Source organism: Equus asinus, chromosome 25 (genome assembly GCF_041296235.1).
Source record: "Equus asinus isolate D_3611 breed Donkey chromosome 25, EquAss-T2T_v2, whole genome shotgun sequence".
NCBI classification, from domain to species: domain Eukaryota; kingdom Metazoa; phylum Chordata; class Mammalia; order Perissodactyla; family Equidae; genus Equus; species Equus asinus.
The window spans coordinates 29,109,248-29,132,534 of NC_091814.1; the positions used below are offsets into that span (position 1 = coordinate 29,109,248).

Below are 23,287 nucleotides of genomic sequence, written 5' to 3' on the forward strand. Positions count from 1 at the left end.
ACCTCGCCTCCTGGAACTGACAGATTTAAAGGAAAGGAAACAACTTCCTGCGAAGCTCCAGACCCCTCTCTGCTCCTCAAAGAAGCCAATTCACACACAATAGAGAGAAAATCAATCTACGTCTACACCTCAACAGGACAACAATGCGGGACAATACCCTATAAAAACTCAGTGACAGTCATCGTGGGCAAGTACTTCATAGTCACCCAGCTGTCCCTGTGTCAAGGCAGCAGAAAAGAGTGTGGCACATACTACGCTCAGGGAGTCCTGCTTCCATCTTGAGGAGTCTTTTCAGGATGAACTCCACCCAACAAGAGAGGACTGAGGAAATTGGGACTTTCGAACAGCTGGTCATCATTGAATGTATTTAACTGTAGATCTAAAGCAGAAATCTGGAAGGGGCCAAGGGGAGAAAAACAGTGTGTCAATGGTATTCCTTTAACTGGGTTGAAATAATTCTATGAGAAGTGGCCAGGAAGGATGGAAGAAAAGAGAAAAACAGAACAAATGTCCTGGATGGTCACAGTGGTAAAAGTTTGCAGTTGAAAGATGTCATTTCAAACTCGTAAAGCAATTATTAGAAGTTTGACAAGTTAGTAAGGGACTAAGATATCAAAAACCCTTAGTGAAATATACAGCACTAGCTACGCAGTTCTTAAATATCAAATGAAACACACACACAGAAACATGGAAACAGAAAATAGTAAATACCATCTACTACAGGTGGGTAATACAGCCTAAAACGTATGGGAGACTGTAGGACGTAACTATGAAGAAGAGAGAGAAGAATGTTTATCTTAATTTATGTTTATATCCACCCAGTCAGTCACGATGATGCTGATTATAACACTGAATTTAAAAAATTCATGAGTCCACAGTGACAGTCAAAACAAAAATTTTAATAGCATACAAGGGGAAGGAATGTTCTTTTTCATGGCACAATGCCAACAAATACAAGGCTATAGGTATGAACGGATTAGAAAATTTCCAATGTATAAATGCAAATATGCTAATCGACATACATCAGGGATCATTAAGGATGGTAAAATATTTAGAGAAAGATCTTTAGAAAAGAGGATGTTCACACACTCTCAAAGTACCACTCACCAAATTACTTACTCATTATAGAAAGGAAAAAATGTGCCCTTACAATGAACAGATCTCGTAGGCCCCTCCATAACAACGTGACCCATGCTAGTACGGCAGTCACAGTGATGGACACACTGGACATTCTTAGTCTCCAGGTGGGCTCCACTAGGAAGCACCCAGCACTAACTACGTAGGGCTCTTGGCAAGAGGGTCGGCCTGAGCTTAGTCATGAGGAAGTGGTCAGACCAGTACACAATGTAGACCATTGAACCAGACAACTGTCCTGACCTCCACAAACAAGGCAATGTCACCACCACCAAAAACAACAAAAGGTGAGGAGAGGTTTTTGGATCCAAAGGACTAAAGAAATCTTTTTAGTCGTTTAGCAGCCCAAAAGTCTCTTCTCCTTTTTGTTATCTTACTTGTGGTGACGTTGCCTTGTTTGTAGAGGTGAGGCCAGTTGTCTTCTGCAGTGGTCTAGATTCTGCACTTGTCTCAGGACTACCTCATGACTGAATTCAGGCTAAACGTTGTCACCATAGCACTGCATAGTTAGTGCTGTCTGTTCCTCGCACAGCCCAGCTGGTGGCACAGAACGCCCGGTCTGTCACGTTGTCTTTTGCCAGTTGCTCCTGATTCTGCTGATGTGCAGGATGGGAACTGAGAGCAGCAAGGGTTAAGGTCTCTCATAACCGTGTGTGGGTCTAGGCGGTGGTCTCCTCAGTGACTTAGCGCAGTTGGAGGCCGAAGGGCTGGCCTTTTTCCCATCAAAGCAGGCTTTGCAGTAAAAACCTTGGAGAGTGCTTTGTGGTTGTGATGTTGATCTTCAGCATAGGATCCCTTCACTGTTCTGTTTGGGTTTTAAATTGATTTGCTGTTTCAGATTTTTTTCATCGAGTGAAAATGGTACTTTTTGTGATGCGGTTTCTTTCAAATCAGTAATATCTTTCCTTAGTTCCAGAGATCTTGGTATCTGAGAGACAGAAAGAGAAAATAAAAATGAAATGTGAGTCTTTGCAGGTCCCAATGATAGCTGAGCCTGGAGGGATGGCTATGTGGCGACAGAGGCCAGCAGGACGCTGAGCTCCTGTTGAGGGGAGGAGCTGAAGGAGGAGCACAGGCCGCTGAAGGGGAAAGTGAGAGCCACAAGGTAGAAGAAACACCTCCCTGCACTTCCATCCAGGCTGTGGTGCAGCATCGAGGGACACCCTGTCCTCACCCCACCAGGAGCCTGGTGACATCCCAGCTCAGAGCGGCTGCAGAGCCTTAGCCAGAGCCCTACCAGCCTTTCCTCAGCAGCCACTTCACTCCTGAAGCCCCTCAGTCTGGAGCAAAGTGATGGCTTTCCCACACCTCCCAGGGAGGGATGTGCTTAGCATCCACCCCCCACATTCAGAAACAGACTGCTGTCGGAACGAGAGGACCCTGGGCAGAGAAGCACACCCTCTTTAACTCCACGTCCCAGTGCTCTGAGGAGGAGGGGCACAACGCTTGAACTGGAACCCAGGCCTCAGGCCCTTTCCATAATTTGTGGAAGGTGAGAGCAAGGGCTCCGATCTGGAGGTGTCCACAGACCACAGACACTGTTGCATCACTTTGGCTCAACGGGAAAAAAGGTTTTACAGAGAAATTCTTCTCCAAAGAGACTGAGGAAAGAACCAAAAAAGGAGAAACTCAAAATGGAATTAACAAAAAGAGAGCAGGGACGGTAACCATGGCCTCATGCATTTTCCTTCATTCTTTAGCGTTGATTCCACACAGGATGCACCTTAGGGCATTTCTAGGAGTATTCTCAACATCTAGACCAAAAACTCCGAAGGGGAAGCATGAGGCACCTGGTTTGACTATGTTCTCTCCCACCCCACCCCTTTATTCCCCACAAAGCACTGCATAGGGCAAGATTCTCCTTTAGTCTTTTATGCCAGTGGAGAGAATGGCATAAGAAGCATAAACATGCAATCTTTTCCTGACTTTCAGCTGTTACTTACTATTACGTTCTCTTTAAGGGAATGAGCATAAAGATTCTCTTTGGGGCTTTTACTTAACGACAAAAATTGATCAATACTAAAATTCTCAAACTGGAGTGCTGAACGCATGGGACTTGAAATCAATTGGATGGAATAGGAACTTCTAGTTTTATATGAAAAATATTAAAGAAAATACTAAATTTTATTGTGCGTAATAAGGGAGGTATTGTTTTCTGTGCACTGGGTTTCAATGAAATGCTCGTTTCCTGTTTTATCTTGTCTTCAGAAAAGTTGGAGAAACTCTCCTCAAAGAAGGGCGGTCGGAAGTCTAATCCATTCATCTACCTCTTTTATCTTCTCACTTTTTTCCACGTTGTACAAAGAGTGCTGTTGAGAGAGGCATACAAATCCCCTCAATGGCTGATGGATATTCAGGCTTTTTAATGAAGCAGCCACACATTCTGGGCATTTCTATCCTGAACCTGAGATCATCGTAGAGGAATGGTCCTTGTCACGTCTAGCTGCATGTTAGAATCCCTGGGGAGCTTTTGAAATCTACTGAAGCCCAAACCCCACTCCTGACAATTTAAATGAGAATCGCCAGGTGGGAGGTCAAGGCACGGATCTTAATTAAATTTTCACCAGGTGCTTATTACAGGGCAGCGTTAATGCCAGCTCCAATGAGGCCCTGAGGTGAGGATGCTGAGTCCCTGGAAGCCCCATGCACATTAGCACAGGCCTGCACATGTGGGCCGAGGAGAAAGCTGGCTCCAGGCCAGTCCAGCACTCCCACCTGTGACCCAGGTTCTCATTTGGTTTTTGTCATCTGGGCTCTTTGTCCTCAGTTTTAACACTTCTTCTTCTTCTTCACATGGAGAGGTCCACGGTTAAGGGTTGTCCTAGGTCAGATTCCCAAAATGACTCAGGAGGAAGATCCATGTGTGAGTGATTCATTGAGAAGAAAGAGGCAGTGGAGTTGGGGAAGCTGGGAAGGGAAGGCAAAGAAATGAAGAAAGTGTGTGATTTCAGGCAAAGTGCCTTGTGTTCAGCGGCATCAATGATGCTCTTGTGATGAGGAGGACCATGGGCTCAGGCTTGCCCGTGGCTAAGATGAAAGCAGAGAGGGAATATCAGGACAGCAGCGGCAGGAACACAGCAGAGTTCAGAGAGCAAACGAGATGGAGCTGGCAGGGCCTGGCAGGGTGGCAGCCCCCATGGAAAACAGAGGGAAGGCCAGACAGAGGTCGCATCAGCTGTTGGAGTGAACAAATGAGGAAGAGAAGAGACAGCGGGAGATTGAGCTAGAATCTTAGCTAGAGAGCCATGAGGCATAAGTGCATCTAAGAGCCACCGATGTGATTACCTCAGTACCCTCAGCTGAAGGCTGGGGAAATTGCATGTTATCCTCCACTTGTTGAAGAGCAGTTTTCTTTTGATAATCTTCTGTTTCTGGGCACTTAAGGCAGCTGAGCCCTCAGGAGCATCACCCTCCAGCTTGGGAGGTTTCTTTCCTCTGAGGGAAGCATCGAAACCCAGTCCTGAAAAATAAAACCACAGCCAACAGGATCCATTGTTATTCCTGATCGTACTGGGACTTAATCCTCCACCCAGGAGGGACATCAAATAAGCAGAGTGGCCAGAACAAGAAAGGCCACTGAAAGTCCATGGGTGAGGTGAGGCCAATGGCGACACTTTCATATTTTCTCTTTCTTTGATCTTACTCACACTACCCAGTAGTGATGAGATTGCCAGGAGGTGTGGGAGAGGCCCATCACCTCCCCGCTCCCACCCTCTGACGACTAACAATGGACCAGAGCTTCGTATTCCCCTTTTCTCTCTCACCTTGGAAGAGCGGCCACTGATTTCTGAAGGGACCGTGGGCTCTAAAGCTCCAGGTGGTGGAGCAAAGGCCAAGCCTGGCTTTGCCGTCACCACAGTCCAACTGGTCCAGCTGCAGCAGCAGATAACTGGTCACCTGGGTGCCTGGCTGCAGCTGTGTCTGTGAAGCTTGCAGCTCTGGCCTTTGGAAACTCCAGTTTGTCCTCAAAGGCCCTCGGTGACCGGCCTCCAGGGTGGGAGCTGAAAGGAGAAGAGGGCTCAGTGGGACCAATCCCAGCTTTCCTTTCCTCAGCCCTGGGAGCCCACCCATTTCTAATGTCCATGCCTGTCAGTGAGACCACCCAGCGACCCAAAGAGAAAAGGCAGACCTCATGTGCATGAAGGAGCTGTCAGCTTCACGTGTGTCCCTGGGGATGCTGAGATGGCAGGTGACAGGATGCAGTGTCCCAGAAGTGAGAAACCCACTGAGTCCAGAGGACTTTGGATGGAGGATGAAGTCATGCCTGTGAATCTGTTCTCATTAACTTAGTCCTATGGCTTAGAGAGAAGGTTCTAGAGAGGCCTTAGGACATGGGGGAGAAAGCGATGCTGATGTGTACCCACAGTATAAAAGAACAGGGAGAGAAGTACGGCCACAAGTCTTCAGGTCCGGTAGAAGACACATTTGGGAAAACGTAGAACAGGGACCGAGTTATCCGAAGTTTTGTAAAGTTCTGCGGCCTTTTGAGCAGCTTTGTCTGTAATTTTTGACTGCCCTCCACCCACCCACACATGTAAATATCTATAGCCACGCAGGGCACCGGCAGCTACAGGACATGTAGTGGAGGTCTGAGTCCCCGATTGGAAACTTAGGGACAGAGAAGTGCCACAGAGTCAGACTTTGTGGTTCTTCAGGGAGGTAAGAGAGCGCTCAGTCCTGTGTCCCACACCCCTCGGTGGGGGCTGGGCAGTTCTCCCTAATAAACGTGTATATTTTGACTGTGCAATGAACACATACTCTCAGAAAGGGGGCTAACAAAGACTTCCAATAGCCTCAGGCCAGTCCAGGTCAGACTCAGGCGGGCTCCTGGCCCGCAGGGCCTGCTCTGCACTGCGTGGGCTCCCCTCTCTCCTGCCCTCTAGCCATCCTCATTCTCACCAAGGGTTCACTGTTCCATAGAAATGTCTCTGTGTGTCTGTTGCCATTTTGTCTTCCAGATCACAGACTCTCCTGACTCCTGTCCGTGCTCCATCCAGCCTCCCTCAAGGTGCGTTCCCTGGTTCCATCCTCTCTCACCAGCAAATGTCTCACCCGCCTTCTTACCCCAGATCCTGCCCCATCCTGTGCCTGCTCTGCTGGGGGAACTTCCTCTCCCCTCTCTGCTACACACCCTCAACTCTGCACCTCCTTTGCACTCCCTCCTTCTGTCTTCTGGCCCCTCTTTCTTCTACAGCATCGCTTCCCACACCTCCCTTAGATAAATCCTCTGGAATCAGCCTGCCCTCCAGCCCCCACCCCAGCCCTGCACCACATGCCTCTTCTGGCGTCCAGGTCTTTGTCCACAAGGACTTCTCTCGGGCTGTACCCTGTACTGCCTGTAGCCCCTCTGCTGCCATACACAGTGTTTACATGTTGTCATCAGCGAACCTCAACACAGGACGGGTCTGTGTAGAATTCAGGTGATCTCTTCACTTATCTCAGCCCATCTGCATGGGGCAATTTGTCCTTTCCTGCTGCATTTTGAACGATGGCCTGGCAAGGCCGTGCCCCATCACACACATCTCACTTCTGACGTGTGTCTGAGCATTTCTCATCCTCCTCATGGGGACCGAGACCTGGCTGTCAGGGTAACCGAGACACAGATGTGCAGCTTTACAACGGCGGCAGGACAACTCTAAGTGAGAGCAGAAAAGCCCCGAGGGCAGGGGCTGGTGAGACAGATCTCTCAGCCCTGGCTGATTTTCCATGGAGAGAGCTCCTCATGGAGCTGCAGCTCCCCTGGGAGGGCCTGGGTGAGCCGCTGGCTCTGCTCACAGGACGGAGTGCTCTGAGAGGGTAGGAGCTGGCAGATCGGCATGAGTGGAAACAGGAGTTCTTTGGATGAGTCTCCCAACTTTTCTGTTTACGTTTAAAATTGTTTGACATAGTTTGGAACAAAGCACAAGGAAGAGGGTGAGCACCATCCCCGCTTAGTCCCTGATGTTCCGACTGCTGAGAGCAGGAGACAGAGCCTGAGCAGGGGAGTCAGGCCAAACGGGGGCCACAGTCACACTGTGCACTGACTGGGGGTCTGGGGCTAGCAAAGTGACCTCGCTGAGCCTCAGTGCCCTCGGCTCCAACATGAGATACCTCACCTATTGAGAGTGGCTCTGTGAGGACCGAATGGGTTATAGTGTCCACGGAGCTCACTTGCTGAGGGGCGTGGCACACAACAGACACAAAAGGCCTGTGTGACATTTTCAGTCATGAATTGTTGTGATCCTCAGAAAGCCTTCGATTCTCTGCACCTCGGGAAGAACGGGAAACAGGAAAGAGGATGGTCCAGTGTGAAAAGGCACTTACTGACCCGAAAAGGTTGAAGGACCAATTGTTCATGGTCGATTTCACTATAAAATAGTCAGAGACAGTCAGGAACACCACAGAGTTTCTGGCTCTTCCTACAAGATGATTTCATGAGTAAAGGCTCCTAACAATCCAACCGCCTCGCCCAGAAGAGAAGTCCGGAAGATCGCCTCCGGGAGAGGAGATGAAAACTGTGTTTGAATCTCCCCGCTTGAGGAAATGGCGGCCCCAGTGGGATCTTGCTCACCAGGGAGGACTTTTCTGGAGATAATGGATAGGGAAGCTTGTGTGCTTTGCTCATAAATTAGGCCAATACCCCCATCAGGTACACAGGCTGTTGATAGTTTACATGAGATGATACCGCCGAGACTAGACACGTGATTGAAACTACAACCTCCACACGGAATAAATCAATGGTGTTGCACAAAGGACGAAACCCATGGCCATTGGTGGAGGATGAAAAATCAGAATGAGAGCTTTGGCTTCATTGAAAACACAGAAACAGGCAGGATTTGGTGTTCAGGATCTCGTATCCAAATGCTTCACAAGCGGGTTGGCACCCCAGGGGAAAAACTTTGAGCTTGGGAACCATGTAATACATGTTGCAAATATTGAGCAGACTGCAAACCTGTGTGGAAAGCCAGAGAGTTTGTACAAAACTACTCAGGAAATACAAGTAGCAACATCATTCCATGAGTATGAGAATTCTTAGGATGAAAAAGAGATGTTTTTCACAAATTCCTCCAGGTAACAAAATGATGGCTTAGACTTTTCCATTATCCCTCTATTTCCCCTCTTGAACCTGACTTGATAGGAACAGTCTGCAGTTGTGAGAAATGCCAGGTGACAGGAGTTGAGACTAGAAGAAGAAAACTATCCGACCACAGGATGCTTCTTAAAATTAACTTCAGGAGCACAACTCAAACTAGAAGGAGTCTACAGAACCCATTGGCAGGGATGCACCTCTCAGCCAATGCAGGGTGCTGGATTCAAAGAACATAGACATTACCAGAAAACCACAAGGAATTTGTGCCATTTACAGTGGGAGTACTCACCCTCTGCATCCAGGGTTTGGAAGATTTCGTGTCTGTCAAATGACAATGAAGAATCACTGTAAGGTCTGTAGGAGGAGGACACGTCATGTTCAATGGAACAAAAAACAAAATATTTATTCACGGCGTCCTTGGGGAATCCATTATCTTTCATATAGAGCAGATTGCTGCTGAGGGTGTTGGGGTACAGATGAGTGAAGATAAAAAAAAGGCATTAGGAAAGACAAAAACCAAGGGACGGTTTGGATGGGAAGGATGAGAGTGGGATCACCTAAAACAGAATTAAGGCACCCATGAAGAGAGAAAAAGGAAACTTGCCCTGTCTAGGAAGAGAGTGTGGTTGGCAAGTGAACAGGAGAGAGAGGGAGATCATTAGAGAGAAAAAGAGAAAGAGGGAAAGACAAGTGCAACAAGGACCCAGCAGAGATAGCTTAGAGGATGGAGGAAAAGAAAAGATTAGGAGAAAGAGGGAAAAAATGTGATGAGAAAGAGGATTGAGTATACCAGGAGACGACAGACATGAAAAACGTAAACTCAGAAAAGAAGAAGGGTGGCGTGAATAGTATTGGATAAAGTGGGCAGGGCATAAGCGAAGCAGCCAAGGGTAAACTGACTCTGGCATGAGGGTAAACGCAGAGAAAGCTGGGCTTTCGGATGTATTTTAGTGCCAATTGGGGCATGATGCGGACTTTGGTCACGAATGACCGTCTTGGCCGGGAAATAGCCGCCACCGTGGGAACGGCAACCGGGCAGAGGCAGACATGCGTCCTCCGCTGGGTGACAGAACAAAGAGAGAACGGGAGAGTGCACGCCATCCGCTGACAGATGAGCACACCTCCGGCCTCTGACTGCACGTGACCACACTGGAGCGAGATCACGGAATTGGCCCATCTGAGGACCACGGTGAGAAACACAGAGCACTCTGGGAAAGGGACACTTGGTGGTTGTCTGCATGGGGAAACGGGGATAGCGAGCACTTCCTGATGTCCCTATATCTGAGATCATCACATTTCCCCTTCAAATGAAGTCCCTTCTTGTTTCATTGTATAATCCCCTTGATGGTCTCCATTCTATGCTTCTTTCTCGACTGTTTACAGAACAGGTACATTTTTCTCATCTCACTGCATTTTTGTTGTTTAATGCGGTTAATCATCCCTTTAGTTTTTGCACTGCTAGTTTACTTCCTTCCAGAGACCATCATTAATGTGTAGCAGTTAGATATGCGTCTCACCCTGATTTTTGTTGCAGGAGAGAATAGACCTTTTCTCTATGTGCATGATTTCCTAAGGGTGTTGCGTTCTCGTGTGTCAGACTTACAGGTCCATAGAGACGAGTGACATTGAAGTTAACAGAGCCTTTTCCTTGTTGGTTGAGTGAATTAAATCATTACAACCTCCACGTTTCCTTCTCTTGCCTCTGGCACTTGTGACTTTGTTCCCCTCACTTACTGTTCTTTCTGAGACCGTCTCCACATTTTCCCCACCCATTACCGGCACCAGATTATTCATTGTCACCTGTGAGTGAGTGTGCCTTGTGTCTTTTCATCTTCCTTGTCTTCGTTATTCCCTGCAAATAAATTCAGAAATGTCCAGTTAGCTCTTTCCCACTTTAACCTCTATAAACGCAGTGACCTCAACAGCCATAGAGACATAAATATCTATGCAGGAGTCCGTATGGTCTTGAAGTCCTAGCGCATTGTCTTGAAAGCATTGCCCCAGCATGGATTTCTGATTTATCAGGCGGTGTGTCTGTGATCCGCTGGATCACCATCATTGCAGACTCTGCCTGAAATTGGGCAAAAGTTTAAGCTGTCTTTTGTTCCTCATATCACTGGGTACTTGTCCAGCTTCCATCTTGAATTCTGCGACTGCGTGCTCCATTCTGCCACAAATCCTGCCAAAGGCACAGGCCCTATATCCCTTCCCAGCTCTCACAGAGAACCTCGTCCTTTCTCTAAGGAGACAAGAAAGAACCCAAGCCAACATCCCTCATCTGGGGACTTTAAGGGCCCTCCAAGTTGGCTTCTGTGTGTTGTGGAGGGAAATTCTCTCTACGGAAAGGTCTCCAGTCTAAACTCTCTACCACCAAGTTCTACCACATCCAGTACCTTGCCCAACCCCACAGAGCGAGGGGCTTGCTTTGTTCTGAAGTGCATTCACAGACATTCCTACGTTTGATGACTACAGTTACCGTGAACAGATTATTGGATCCATTTTACTGCTGAGGAGATTGATACGGATGAAGTAAAAATCAATCTCTCACCCAGTGTTAGTACCGTCAGCTCTCAGGCTGGAGCCTGGGAAGGGCCACCCTTAGTCCAAGGCTCTTTTCACTCAAACAAGCTGCCTCCTGTCACGTCCTCTTTTGTGTCCTCTGACAGTAGGTAGGTGTGGCCTCCTGCCCTAAAGGTCACAGTCCATCAGGAAGGAAGCCGACACTTGCACCACTATGACCTCCACCCTGGGCATATCTGCTCTCTGCGCCCACCTAGCCAGTCCTGGTCCTACCACGGTCCCAAGTGCAACACGCAAACTGGGACAGCTTGTCAAAACATTATGAGGGGAGGTGTGGAGGGTCTTGTGAGCCAGGCACCTTGGAGAAGTTCAGTGCAGTGAGGGCCTGTGGCCACCTTACCTGGGCCGAGTATGTGGGCAAGGTGCTTGGCCAGCCTATATCCCTCAGCCAGCTGCTGGCGGAAGGCCTGCCCTTGGTGGTCGTCAGAGCCGTCGTGTGTCAGCAGGTCATTGAGGTGCTGACTCAGCAGGGCCCACACTTCTCGCCCTTCCTGTAACTTGTGCCGCAGATAGGCCAGTTGCTGCTCCTGCTCTTGAATTAGGAGATTGGATTCCCTAAGGTGGGACAGAAGAGAAAACTTGAGAGTCCAAAGGGATGAGTGACAGATTCTAAAGATTTTCAAGATTTCTGTGAGAACTGCCCCCAAGGAGTCCTCAGAGAATTCTGGCCGATGTGTGGCGACTTGCCTGTGGCAAAGAGAAAGAGGAAGGTAAATCACAGCTTTCCTCTGTATCAGAGAGAGCTCCTGTCAGATGCCTGGACATCCTAGTCATTGTTTCTGCTGTCAACAAAACCAGGTGTCTTCCTAAACCTGTTTTAAAAACGTGTCTCTTCAGTTAACCCCTTCAGCCATGCCCGCTTCTATGTTGAAATACACATGGTGCATTCTGCAGTGAATGGACACAAAGCCAGACACAGAAATGTGCACGAGCACAGCTGGGTTAGCTGGAAAGAACACGAGAATGACAGGGTCAAGGAGACAGAATTCTTTAGAAAGAAAACACAACAAGCCCTCGTGAGACAGGCGGTGATTGTGATTAAAGGGAAATGAGCGGGTGATGGCACAACACTGTCAACGTACTAAATGCCACCGAATTGTTCACCTCAATTTGTGCAAATTCGTGTTTGGTGAATTTCAGTTCAAAAATTTATAGTTTTGAAAAAAAAAGAGTAAGTGAGCCTCTGAATAACTGGAGTCCATAATTTTCCAATTACTTTTCCCTAGTTGCTTTATAAACATTTGAACACAAGTGCCTGCCATGTACATTTCTGCCTTCTCTTGGCCCAAAGTTGCTCCCTGCCCCACTTCAGCTTTTCCCACAGCTACCCACCAGCCTACCCCCACACAGCCCTCCTTACCTGAGCTTCTCGGCTAGCGCTGACTTCTCTGCCAGCTTCCCCTCCTCAAAAGGCAGCTTGTCCCCAAGCACGGATTCAATGATGTCTTTGCACTCTCCACACTCTGAAAAAGGACAGAGAGCCCTGCCTCAGTGGAAAGCTGGCCATGCTGCTGTGGTCACTGCCTTCAAGGGAGGAAGCAGGGTCCATGCCCAGTACCAGGCTCCACACTGGGATTTCCGCATCTTATTCCTCGGCCTCCAAACTACTACACAGCATTGGGTTACTCCCCATTTTAGAGCTGAGGAAAGAGAAGCTCCAAGGCACAGAAAGTAACTAGATACATTAACTTCTATTTGACGAAGGCAGAATTCCCATCCCCTGAGACTGACCCTGAGTCGTGGGCCTTAGTCACGTTACCAAGCCTCGCAGCCTCTTAAGTGAAACACCAAGCAGGCGCGTGCAGTAGCGATTGCCTGTGTGCTTGGGAAGGCCCGGTGGACTCTACTGACTGTTGGTTCCCTTGAGCTCAGAATTTCAAGGTCGAGTACATCCAAGATAAAGACATTTATATGGATTCAACCCTGTAAAATATTATGCATTTGCCCATAAATTTCTGAAGGAAACGTGCACAGATACTAAGAAAGTTTGTGTTAAATTAAAAGCAATAGAAGGAAGAACTAACAAATAGTGTTGACCCTGTGACAGGGACTTACAGAAATCATCCATGTGATGCATTGCAACAACTCAAACAAGTAGGTACCATGACAGCACCGTATTAACAGAGGAGGAAACTGAGGCACAGAAAGACACACAGCTTGGATTGGAGCCCAGAAAGACTGGCCCAGAGTCCATGCTCTTCACCACTGCACCGTGTTACATTGACACCCAGGTCTCAAGTGATATCTTTCTTCTTCATCAGCTTCAAAATGTGTTTCCTACAGTTACGCTGTGATTCTAAGGCAGGATGTAAATAAAACTTCGTTTGTCCTTTCCTGAAAGCTCATCTCTTCACTTTTTAAATGGCAGGCTTTGATTTTCTCTGTGTCAGTCATTTTAGTTACTCCCCCCTCAATGGCTTATTGAAAAGCAATTGTAGGAAATGACCCCAATTCAGGCTCCGAGTTGTCAAGATCCTTCTAAACACTCTGCTGTGCACATGCCCTGGTTGTCACGGTTCTTGTCGTCACTACAGCCCAGTCTCACTGAGCAGGCAATCGAGCTTCCAGTTTTGAGGCTGACTGGGGCAGGGAGGGGCCTGCCTCACACACTGGCTTGAGTTTTCCTGGGGCTAGTGGTCTCCCCCACCTACCTCACTTTGTGGCCTCAATTTGGCCACAGGTCTCATAGCCCAGACTCTCAAGGTCACCTGGACCTGTTGGTTGCCCTGCATCCCTGAGGGTTCACCCGCTGAGCGGGAGACACAGGTGGTGGGACAGATTCTCTGGTTTCCATAGAAACAGCCCCAACCTTACCACAGGGTGTCAAACGTCTTCCTCAGACTCAGGAAGAAGAGCCCGTGCCCTGGAAGAGAGGGCTTCCCTCTCACCAGGGCATTCCCTGTCTTGATGGTGTCACTCCTGGATAGCACAGTTTCGGTGAGGAGCATATTCATCTTTAAGCTCCTATAAAGCAGCTACTATCATCTGTTTTCCCACTGTAAGTAGCACAGTGCTTTGCCCATGGGACCTCAGAGAAGCTTGAACTGAGGGAGTTCACTTGTCCCAGACGACGATGCAGGATGTGGTAAAGGACAGAGAGGATGCTGAGAGAAACAGTGCAGCCCTTTCCTGAGAGGAAGACGCAATTGTGTGGCTGCACCAGCAATCGATGTCTGGGACTCGAATTCTAAAGCCGCCCTATACCACACTGCAAATCTGAAAAAGTTGCTAAACTCTTTGTGCATCAGTTTCTCCATCCCCAGCAAAATGAGGGCAAAATACCTACCTCTGACTTTCCTGGATTGTGGTCAGAATGAAAGTTATTTTGACAAAGGGACCAGAGGATAAAGTCTGGAGAAATTTTAGTGTCTTAGAGGGCAGACAGGGATCACTCACCCATCTGGGGAGCACGGCCCTGGGAGACTTACTGTGCTTCTGCAGCTCGGTGGCCAGGGAGTAGGCAGCAGCTTCGGATACAAGGAATTCCTCCATGAGGGCTTGGAAGTCCTGCTTGCTTTGTGCCAGCTGTGAACGCAATTCCTGGTTGGACTCCTGGAGGGTCACCTCTGCCCTCGGATCAGACAAAGCGTGAGGACACACGGCCATGGTGATGTTGGCAGAAGAGGTAGAGCCAGAGACTGGGCAGAGAAACCCAAACATATAATGAGTGAAAAACAGGCAAAGACAAAAAGGTTTCATCAGGCCAGAGGGGTGTTTACACAGGAATCCTTAACTTACCGTTGGGGACAACTAGATCAACACTCTACAACAGCTGAGGGTCCGGAACTGCCGAAACAAGGTTCAAGATGACAGAGCTCAGAGCCACAGGCACCGCCTGCAGCTCAGAGTCAGACAGGAGTGATGGAGAGAGGCCCCAGCGCGCCGGTTAATGGTCTGGTGTTGCAATAACAGAATTGGAAGGTGGAGGTGTCATGGAATCTTAGGAGCCCCTGCCTTCCAGTTGCCCAGGCCCTGCTGCTACCCCAGGCTGCCCGGCCTTTTCTGAAGGCCACTGCTGATGGGCATCACCCAAAAGCAGCTGTCTACTCTCGTGGTGACACTACCGACCTGTCTCTTTCCAGAAAATATCTAAGCATAGTTCTCAGTGCCCATTCCTGTGTGCATCTCAAAACAGAAAGAGAAACCAGTGTCCCAACAAAGTTTGTCTTCTGAAGCACCGTCACGAAGTCACCCCACTTTCTCTCTAAATGTAAACCGATCTGAAGGTTTTCCCATACGTGAAAGATGGCAAACTTTTAGACTCTCATGCTGCTATTCGCTGGGCTTTCTCCAGTTTTTTCTACATCCATTAAAAGGGACAAAAGCAGAGTGTAATACTAAGTGAATGAATACTTCGTTAAAAAGTTATTCTCTGTCCTGACTCACAATACTCCTCTTGCTGCATCCCTGTGTTGTGTCGACTTCTTGCCCCTCACTAGGGCAGCATGTTGGCTTATCTTCAAACTTAAGTCAGTGTGACAGCTCTACCTCCTAAAATCTTTCTCTATGTGTGGGCCGCTTTTGTGGTTGTTACTTTTTAAATGTCTGTAAACACTATCTTTCCTACTTGTTGCTTCCGGATATCCACATATTATGCCTTCTAGTCCCACAAGAGCTCTTTTCCAGCTCTGAAAATGATTACAGTGGTTTATGAGTATATCCTGAATACACGTAGTGGCCCTTTCTTTTGCAAACACTTGTCAACCTGATGCTATTTCTTGTCGTCATTCAGTTCACTCACGTTTGGAACAGATCAGGGATGCGGAGCAGTGTTGATGGATCGTTGCTGGACAGATCCCTTCGAGCTGTCGTCATGCTACTGACCTGCGGTTATATTCCTCTACCAGAATGTGGAATTTCAAAGTCATGGTTCAGGGATGGCGGATGACCCACAGTGTATGTGTGTGATGGGGTTCAGTGACAGAGAAGCTGAGGTTGACAAGAGAGGCACAGGCAGGCAGGGGAAAGTGGTGCCTTGAATGCCCTGCTCACTTTCTTGTCATCTCTTCCCACCCGGGTCTTGTGAAGAGGAGACCTGGGAGACCCCCTGTGGCATTGGTCTCTTCAGTTTAGCTGCTGCACTAGCCCGAGTTGAGGGCGCGATGGGTCTGGCCATGTACCACCGAGCTTTCATGTCAAGGTAAAGGACAGAGGACCGCATCAACCACTTTGGAAGCTCATCTCCTCCCAACGCCACGCCATCCTCCAACGACACTGTGGAATGGTATTGGTGTGTCAGAGCCATGAAAAGCTTTAAAGAAATCTCTCTTTTGGTGTCAGTTGGATGTGACATTCTTTTCTTTATGTTTCAAAGTCTGTGGTCTAGTGGGCCCAACTGTCCTGAACTGGAATGGACTTGCCAACTTTCTGGTGTTTTGTTAGGTGGCTAGAATATTTATAAGATTTTCTGACTTCAAAGCTCACTGTTGAAGTTTGAATGAATAATGACAGGACTTACTTTGTAAAGTGAGAGACTCAGAGAAGATTGGTCTCATCGATGAGCAGAAAGAGTAAATTTCACTTCTACTCAAAGCACGCTAGAATTTGAAATTATGGCTCTCACTGTTGTCAAGGTGGAGTGCTGGGTACCTGAGGCGTATGTCCCTAAGGCTTCATGTCTGTGCTATAAAATGGATGAAGTTAAAATGCAGTCAGATGGGCCAGGTCCCCTTCCATTCTAGAGTCCTCCAACAGTTTCTCCCCTGCTTTAGCGACTTGATTGAAAGTATCCTTGTTGTTCTGCTCTGTCCTGCTTTTGTCTTTTGCATAAAAGTTATACAGCTTCATGTTTCCTACCCCCAGGTCAATCATTATAATAAGCACCTGCATCCAAAGCAGTCCTGAGACAAAAGAAACAAAGCTGGAGGTATGGTACTCCCTGATTTCAAAATATACTACAAGCTCTATTAACCAAAACATTATGGGGCCAGCCCGTTGGCAGGCAGAGTGCTTTGAGCTCACATGTGCCACTTCAGCGGCCCAGGGTTCGCCAGTTCGCATATAGGGTGTGGACCTACTCACTGCTTAACAAGTCATGCTGTGGCACCGGTCCTACAGAAAAGAAAATAGAGGAAGATGTGCACGGATGTCAGCTCAGGCCCAATCTTCCACAGCAAAAAGGTGAAGATTGGTAGCAGATGTTAGATGAGGACTAAACTTCCTCAAAAAAAAAAAATCATGATACTGGAAAGAAAACAGACACAAAGATCAATGGAACTGAATGGAGAGCACAGAAATAAACCCTCACATCTATGGACAGCTAATCTTTGACAAAAGAGCCAAGAACGTACAGTGGGGAAAGGAACGTCTCTTCAATAAATGTGACTGGGAAATTGGACAGCCACATGCAAAAGAATGAAAGTAGACCATTATCTTACACGACACAGAAAATTAACTCAAAATGCATTAAGGACTGGAATGTAAGACCTGAAACCAGAAAATTAGAAGAAAACATAGGCAGTGCACTCTTTGACGTTGGTCTTCACAGTATCCTTTGGATTATCATGTCTCCTCAGGCAAGGGAAACAGAAGCAAGAAGAAACAAATGGGACTACGTCAAACAAGACTTCTTAACTCACGGTTGAGAACGACTTGATCAGCACTCCACAACAGCTGAGGGTCCGGAACTGCCAAACAAGGTTCAAGATGCCAGAGCTCAGAGCCACAGGCACCGCCTGTAACTCAGAGTCAGACAGGAGTGATGGAGAGAGGACTCAGTGCGCCAGTTAACGGTCTGGTGTTACAATAACAGAATTGGAAGGTGGGGGTGTCATGGAATCTTAGGAGCCCCTGCCTTCCAGTTGCCTAGGCTGTGCTGATACCCAAGGCTGCCTGGTCTCTTCCAAAGGCCACCACTGTTGGGGACCACCTTTCACCCACCTCTCCCAATAGCTGTCTGCCCTTCTGCTGATAGCGACCTGTTTCCAAAAAATATCGAAGCATAATTCTCACCGTTCTTTCTTATGTGTGTGTCTAAAAACACCGAGACAAAACTGTCCCCCTTTTATTTCTTGGGATATTAAGCATGGCAAGGGATACCATCAACACAATGAAAAGACCATTACCAACTGGGAGAAGATATTTGCCAATCATAAATCAGATAAGGGGCTAATATGCAAAGTATAGAAAGAACTTATACAACTCAACAACAACAAAACAAACAGGAAAAACCCAATTAAAACATGTGCGGAGGATCTTAGATAGTTTTCCAAACAAGGTATTCAGGTGGCCAATAGGCACCTGAGAAGACGTTCTACATCACTAATTCCTAGGGAAACGCAAATCCAAACCATAATGAGATATCACCTCATGCTTGTCAGAATGGCTATCACGAAAAAGAAAATAAGTGTTGGAGAGGATGTAGAGAAAAGGGAACCCTCATATGTTACTGGTGGGAATGTAAACTGGGGCAGCCACTATAGAAAACAGCATGGAGATCTCTCAGAAAACAAAAAACAGAACTACCATATAATCCAGGTAGTCCACTTCTGTGTATTTATCCAAAGAACACAAACTCACTGATTCCAAAAGATTTATGCACCCCTATTTTCATGGGAGCATTATTCATAACAGCCGAGACTTGCAAGCAACCTAAGTGACCATCAACAGATGAATGGATAAAGACGATGTGACACACACACACACACACACACCATGGAGTACTACTCAGCCATAAAAAGAGGGAATCTTGCCATTTTTGACAACGTGGAGGGAACTTGAGAGTATTATGCTAAGCGAAATAAGTCTGACGGAGAAAGTCAAATGCCATAGGATTTCACTCATACATGGAAGATAAAACAACAACAACAAATAAACATATAAACACAGAGAATAAATTGCTGTTTCCCAGAGGCGAAGGGGGGAGGGGAGAGGGCAAAGGGGTAAAGGGGCACATATGCTGGGTGACTGATGACAACTAGACTTCTGGTAGTGAATCTGATGGAGTCGATACAGAAGTTGAAATATAATGATGTACACTAACATTGATATAATGCTATAAACCAGTATTACTGCAATAAAAATTAATTTAACAGAAAAAGGAAATATATGTCAAGCAGAGATGGAATACCCGTTGCGAGAAATTAGAGGTCCTCTGCCGAGGCATACCCTTGCAGCGTCTAAATTTCTGCCATTAAAAATTCACCTCTTCGGATCAAAACATCCCACAGGAATACCCTGTTAAAATGTTAAGCTTACCTGGAATATTAATTCTATCAGCATCATAGGCTCACAACAAGTGGTAAGAAGATCACTGAAAAACCAAGAAGAATGGATTTGACCGAAGACTTATAACAATATTACAAAGATGAATGTTCTTGGCTGTACTCTTACCAATTTCTTAAGAACCCCAACTCTCTTCAAATTCCTTTGAAATAGCTCTGGGAATCCCCCAAGGGGACTGAAATCTGCATTCCACAAACTTCTCTGGTCACCAAGGTGCACCTGCCATTTGGTCATCTGGTAGCTGCAGATAACCAAGGGGACAACTATGCTCTGAGGCCACCAAGGACTCTATGATGAAGATCTCTGCCATCTCCGGTGCCAGCTCTCCTGCCAGTGCCTTCCACTCTGTGGCTGCTGAGGCCCGATGTGGAAGGAATTCCTGTCTCTCCCAGGAAGCCATCTTTCCTCTCAGCCCCAACTCTAGCCCACCGTTGCTTCTTATGTCTGGAGCCTTCCTGTATCGACATTTTACCACTTTCCTCACTATTTCATTAGAACTCGTGTGTATCAGAGTTCTGAGTTGAAACATTTGATTTTCATAGATGACTCCATGGTCAAATGCAAAAACAACTTCAACAACCTTGCATTTAGTTTTATTGGGTTTGGGGAGTTAAACCTATTTAAATTAAAAAAAAGAAAAAAAGCATCACCTGGGAGAGTTAGTACAAATACAAGTCCAGAGTCTTCATCTGTAGTGACTCTGATTCAGTGGGCTGAGGGGGCCTGGAATGTATTGTTAAAGTTGCTCAGATGTACAGTCAGGTTGAGGACCTACTGATAGCATCGACCTTCCTCACAGTTTTGGGGATGAGCATTTCACGTACATACTACTTCTAATCCTCACGATCGATCTGTGAGGAGAGCGTGGCCTTTCCCTGGTTTGCGGATGAAGAAACCAAGACACAGAGAGGGTCTGAGACTAGCCCAAAGTGCCCTCGCTCTAAGTGCTGGAGCCAGGTGTCAGGTAGAGTGCCCCTCCACCCCAAACCCCCTCCCACATTTTCCAGTTCACTCTGTGTCAGGTCTTTCCACGTACATGCTTCCTGCCTATACCTCATTTCTACCAAAAACTTCCTGATTTTAATGTTTCCATCCGATATATTTCCATCTGACATATTTCACAACAGGCTAACAGCATCCTATCCTGGCCACTGACTATTAACTTGGGACACGTTGCTAATGAAAATACAGGACGTGGGAATGTGCAAAGACACATTGCTTTACGATGATGATGTAATTTGCAGGCTATAAAATTCTCCGTTTTGTGTACAATTCAGTGACTTTTGGTCTATTTACAAGGTTGTGACACCATCACCACCATCTCATTCTGGAGTATTTTCTTTACCTCACAAAAGAAACCCCGTCCCTATTGGCAGTCACTCCCTATTCCTCACCTTCTTCCAGCCCTTGGCAATTGCTAATCTACTTTCTCCCCATATGGATTTGCCTACTCTGGACATCTATTCTCAATGGAATCATAAAACACGTTGCCTTTGGTGTCTGGCTTCTTCACTTGCCATAATGTTGCCAAGGTTCATCCACATTTTGGCAGGTATCTGTACTTTATTCTTTCTATCCTTGAATAAGACTTCATTTTATGACTATACTCCATTTTGTGCGTTCTTCAGCTGAGGGCATTTGGGTTGTTTCCACTGTTACTACTATGAGTAATGCTGCTGTGAATATTCATGTGCAAGTTTGTTTGTGACCGTGGGTTTTCAATTCTCTTGCTATGTACCCAGGAGTAGAATTGCTACATCTATGTCAACGCTGTATGTAACTTTGAGGAACTGACATGCCGTTTTCCAAAGCGTTTGCGCCTTTTTACATTTCCACTAGCAATGCATGAGGATTTCAATTTCTCCACATCCTCCTCCACACTTGTGGTTGCCCATCTTTTAATTACAGCCACACTAGTGGGTGTGAAGTGGTATCTCATTGTGGATTTCAGTTCTGTTTTCTTCATGATCCATGATAAACATCTTTTCATGAGCTTCTTGGCCATTTGTACATCGTCTATGGAGAAATGTCCATTCAAATCCTTTTCCCATTGATAAATTGGATTGTCTTTTTATTATTGACTTGTAAGAGTCAATACTAGACACATGTCAGATATCTGTTTTGCAACGGTTTTTTTCTGATTCTGTGCGTTGTCTTTTCACTTCCTTATTAGCATCCTTTGAAGCACAAAAGATTTCAATTTTGATGAAGTCCAATTTATCTATTTATTCATTGACTGTTCTTGCTTTAGCTGTCACGTCTAAGATATCATTATCTAATCAAAGATTACAAAGATTTACACCTATGCTTTCTTCGCCACATTGCTTTGAATAAGAACTTTCCTGGGTTAGGGTACAGGGATATTTTTGAATTTTGAGTCCTATAAATTGATATGGATCCCTCCTGACCGATATTCACAGGTCTGCCAGTCACTTCAAAGGAACATCCCTGTGCCATTGCAGAGATCTGGGAAATCGTATTTATGACTATCCTGGCTTTGACTCAGGTGAGAGTCCTGATCATGTGCTTCAGTTTCTCCTTGACCTCTCCTGGTTTCAAAATTTGTTCAATATCTTTGGAGTTGAAGAACTGATTGAGTGTCTTTCTGAGGAACACTCAAGGGTCCAGGTTATTCTGAACCTAGTGGACTTCCTCATTCCGCTCCAGACAGAGAAGACTGTGGGGGTTGGATAGGGTCTAGACTTCCATCTCTGGTCTTAGAGAGAAACTAGCCTTGCTTCCGGGTTTGGGGATGGCTGTTGAAAAGACTCTTGCCCCCCTCTAATTCTTTGTACTCTATACATGACTTCTTTCTAGAAATGGTGGGAAAATACTTATTTTAGAACATCTTGTCTGTTCTCTGCCAATTGCTTTCTGTCTACACATTTAAAGTGGGTAAAGGAGGATTCAGAGACAAATTTGTTCTTAGTGTCTATTATTGTTCAAGTGACCGTATTTAATCCTATGCACTGTCTTATTAGCCAGGTTTTATCCTTTTCCTTTTGAGGAAAAAAGCTCAAAAAGGTTAAAAAATACTCCAAGGTCACAGTCTAGGGAGGAGAGGAGTGAGCGTTAGAAACCAGTTTCGTTTGACCTTCAAATTTTCATCCACGGTGAGTGTCTTGGTGTTATGTCTAAGATTTCTTTGCTTATTCCTTGTTCATGAGAATATGTCCATTTTTCCTCCAAAACCTTTATAATTTTAACTTTCACATCTCCAATTAACTCAGTGTGTGGTAGAAGGTAGTTGTGAATATTAATTTATTTCTAAATAAATACTCATTCATTCTAGAGCTTTTTACCAAAAACGTCTTTCATTATCCCAGTGAAGTGTCTTGGTGACTTTATTTTAAAAAATCAAATAATTGTATATGTGGGAGTCAATTTCTTACACTCTGCTCTTTCACATGATACATTTGTGTGGCGTCTACTTCCACCGATACTATAGTGTGTTAATTACTGTGGCTTTAAAGTGAGTTTTGAAATCTAGTAGAGTGTGTCCTCTAATTCTTTTGAAATCTAGTAAAGTGTGTCTCCAGTTAATTCTTCTTCAAGGCTGTCTTGGCTATTACAGGTACTTTGATTTCCATATACATTTTAGAAATAGCTGGTGAATCCCCTCCCAATGCCTGCTACAATATTAACTGGAACAATCTTGATGTGACATTCTTACAATATGGAATCTTCCAATCTATGAAATTGATATATATTTTTCTCTTTATCTAGTGTTCTTTAATTTCTCTCAGAAACACTTTTCAGGAATCTTCACTATATGTGTTCTTAGGCATTTAATGACTGTGAATGTGTGAATGTTAATCTCTATTGTGTTTTATTGAATTTCATTTTCTAAATACTCAGTGCTAATGTGGAGAAATACAGTACACTGCTATATGAATGCCACTGAGGTACAACTTAGGTACAATAGACCGCACCACTTTAAAGTACACAATTCGGGGCATTTCAGCAGCCGTAAACACTAATGAAACTACTGCCCCAATCGAGGTGCAGGGCATTTCCATGATCTCACAGCATTCCTTTGTCCCTTTGCAGTCCGTCACCCCCTCAACCCTCAGCTCCAGGCAACCACTGTCCTTACAGATGGCTTGGCCCTTTAACAACTTTATGCAAATGGAACCATACCTGTATTCTTTCATGTCTGCGTTCCTTCATGTAGCATAATGACTTTAAAATCCATCCATTTGTATGGTAGCGAATGGAAACCTTTTGGTGGTGAACACGATGTAGTATATACAGAAGTCAAGTTATAATGATGTATACCTG

At 46.1% G+C, this 23,287-nt stretch overlaps 2 protein-coding genes across 2 annotated transcripts; both read right to left on the reverse strand.

Annotated features, from left to right (window-relative positions):
- Nucleotides 1-831: 831 nt before the first annotated feature.
- Nucleotides 832-10,050, reverse strand: LOC123280817 (NBPF family member NBPF6-like). The gene is made up of 4 exons (XM_070497758.1): nt 8,493-10,050; nt 4,899-5,135; nt 4,420-4,594; nt 832-2,062 (listed from the first exon to the last, which is right to left on the reverse strand). The coding sequence occupies exons 1-4, from the start codon at nt 8,641-8,643 to the stop codon at nt 2,041-2,043; spliced, it is 585 nt and encodes a 194-aa protein (XP_070353859.1). The 5' UTR covers nt 8,644-10,050; the 3' UTR covers nt 832-2,040.
- LOC139042110 (putative NBPF family member NBPF5) lies at nt 9,024-23,287 on the reverse strand. Its single transcript, XM_070498093.1, has 6 exons — nt 23,147-23,287; nt 14,522-19,034; nt 14,212-14,421; nt 12,144-12,246; nt 11,124-11,338; nt 9,024-9,262 (listed from the first exon to the last, which is right to left on the reverse strand). Exons 3-6 carry the CDS (start codon nt 14,387-14,389, stop codon nt 9,024-9,026), a joined length of 735 nt encoding a protein of 244 aa, XP_070354194.1. The 5' UTR covers nt 14,390-14,421; nt 14,522-19,034; nt 23,147-23,287.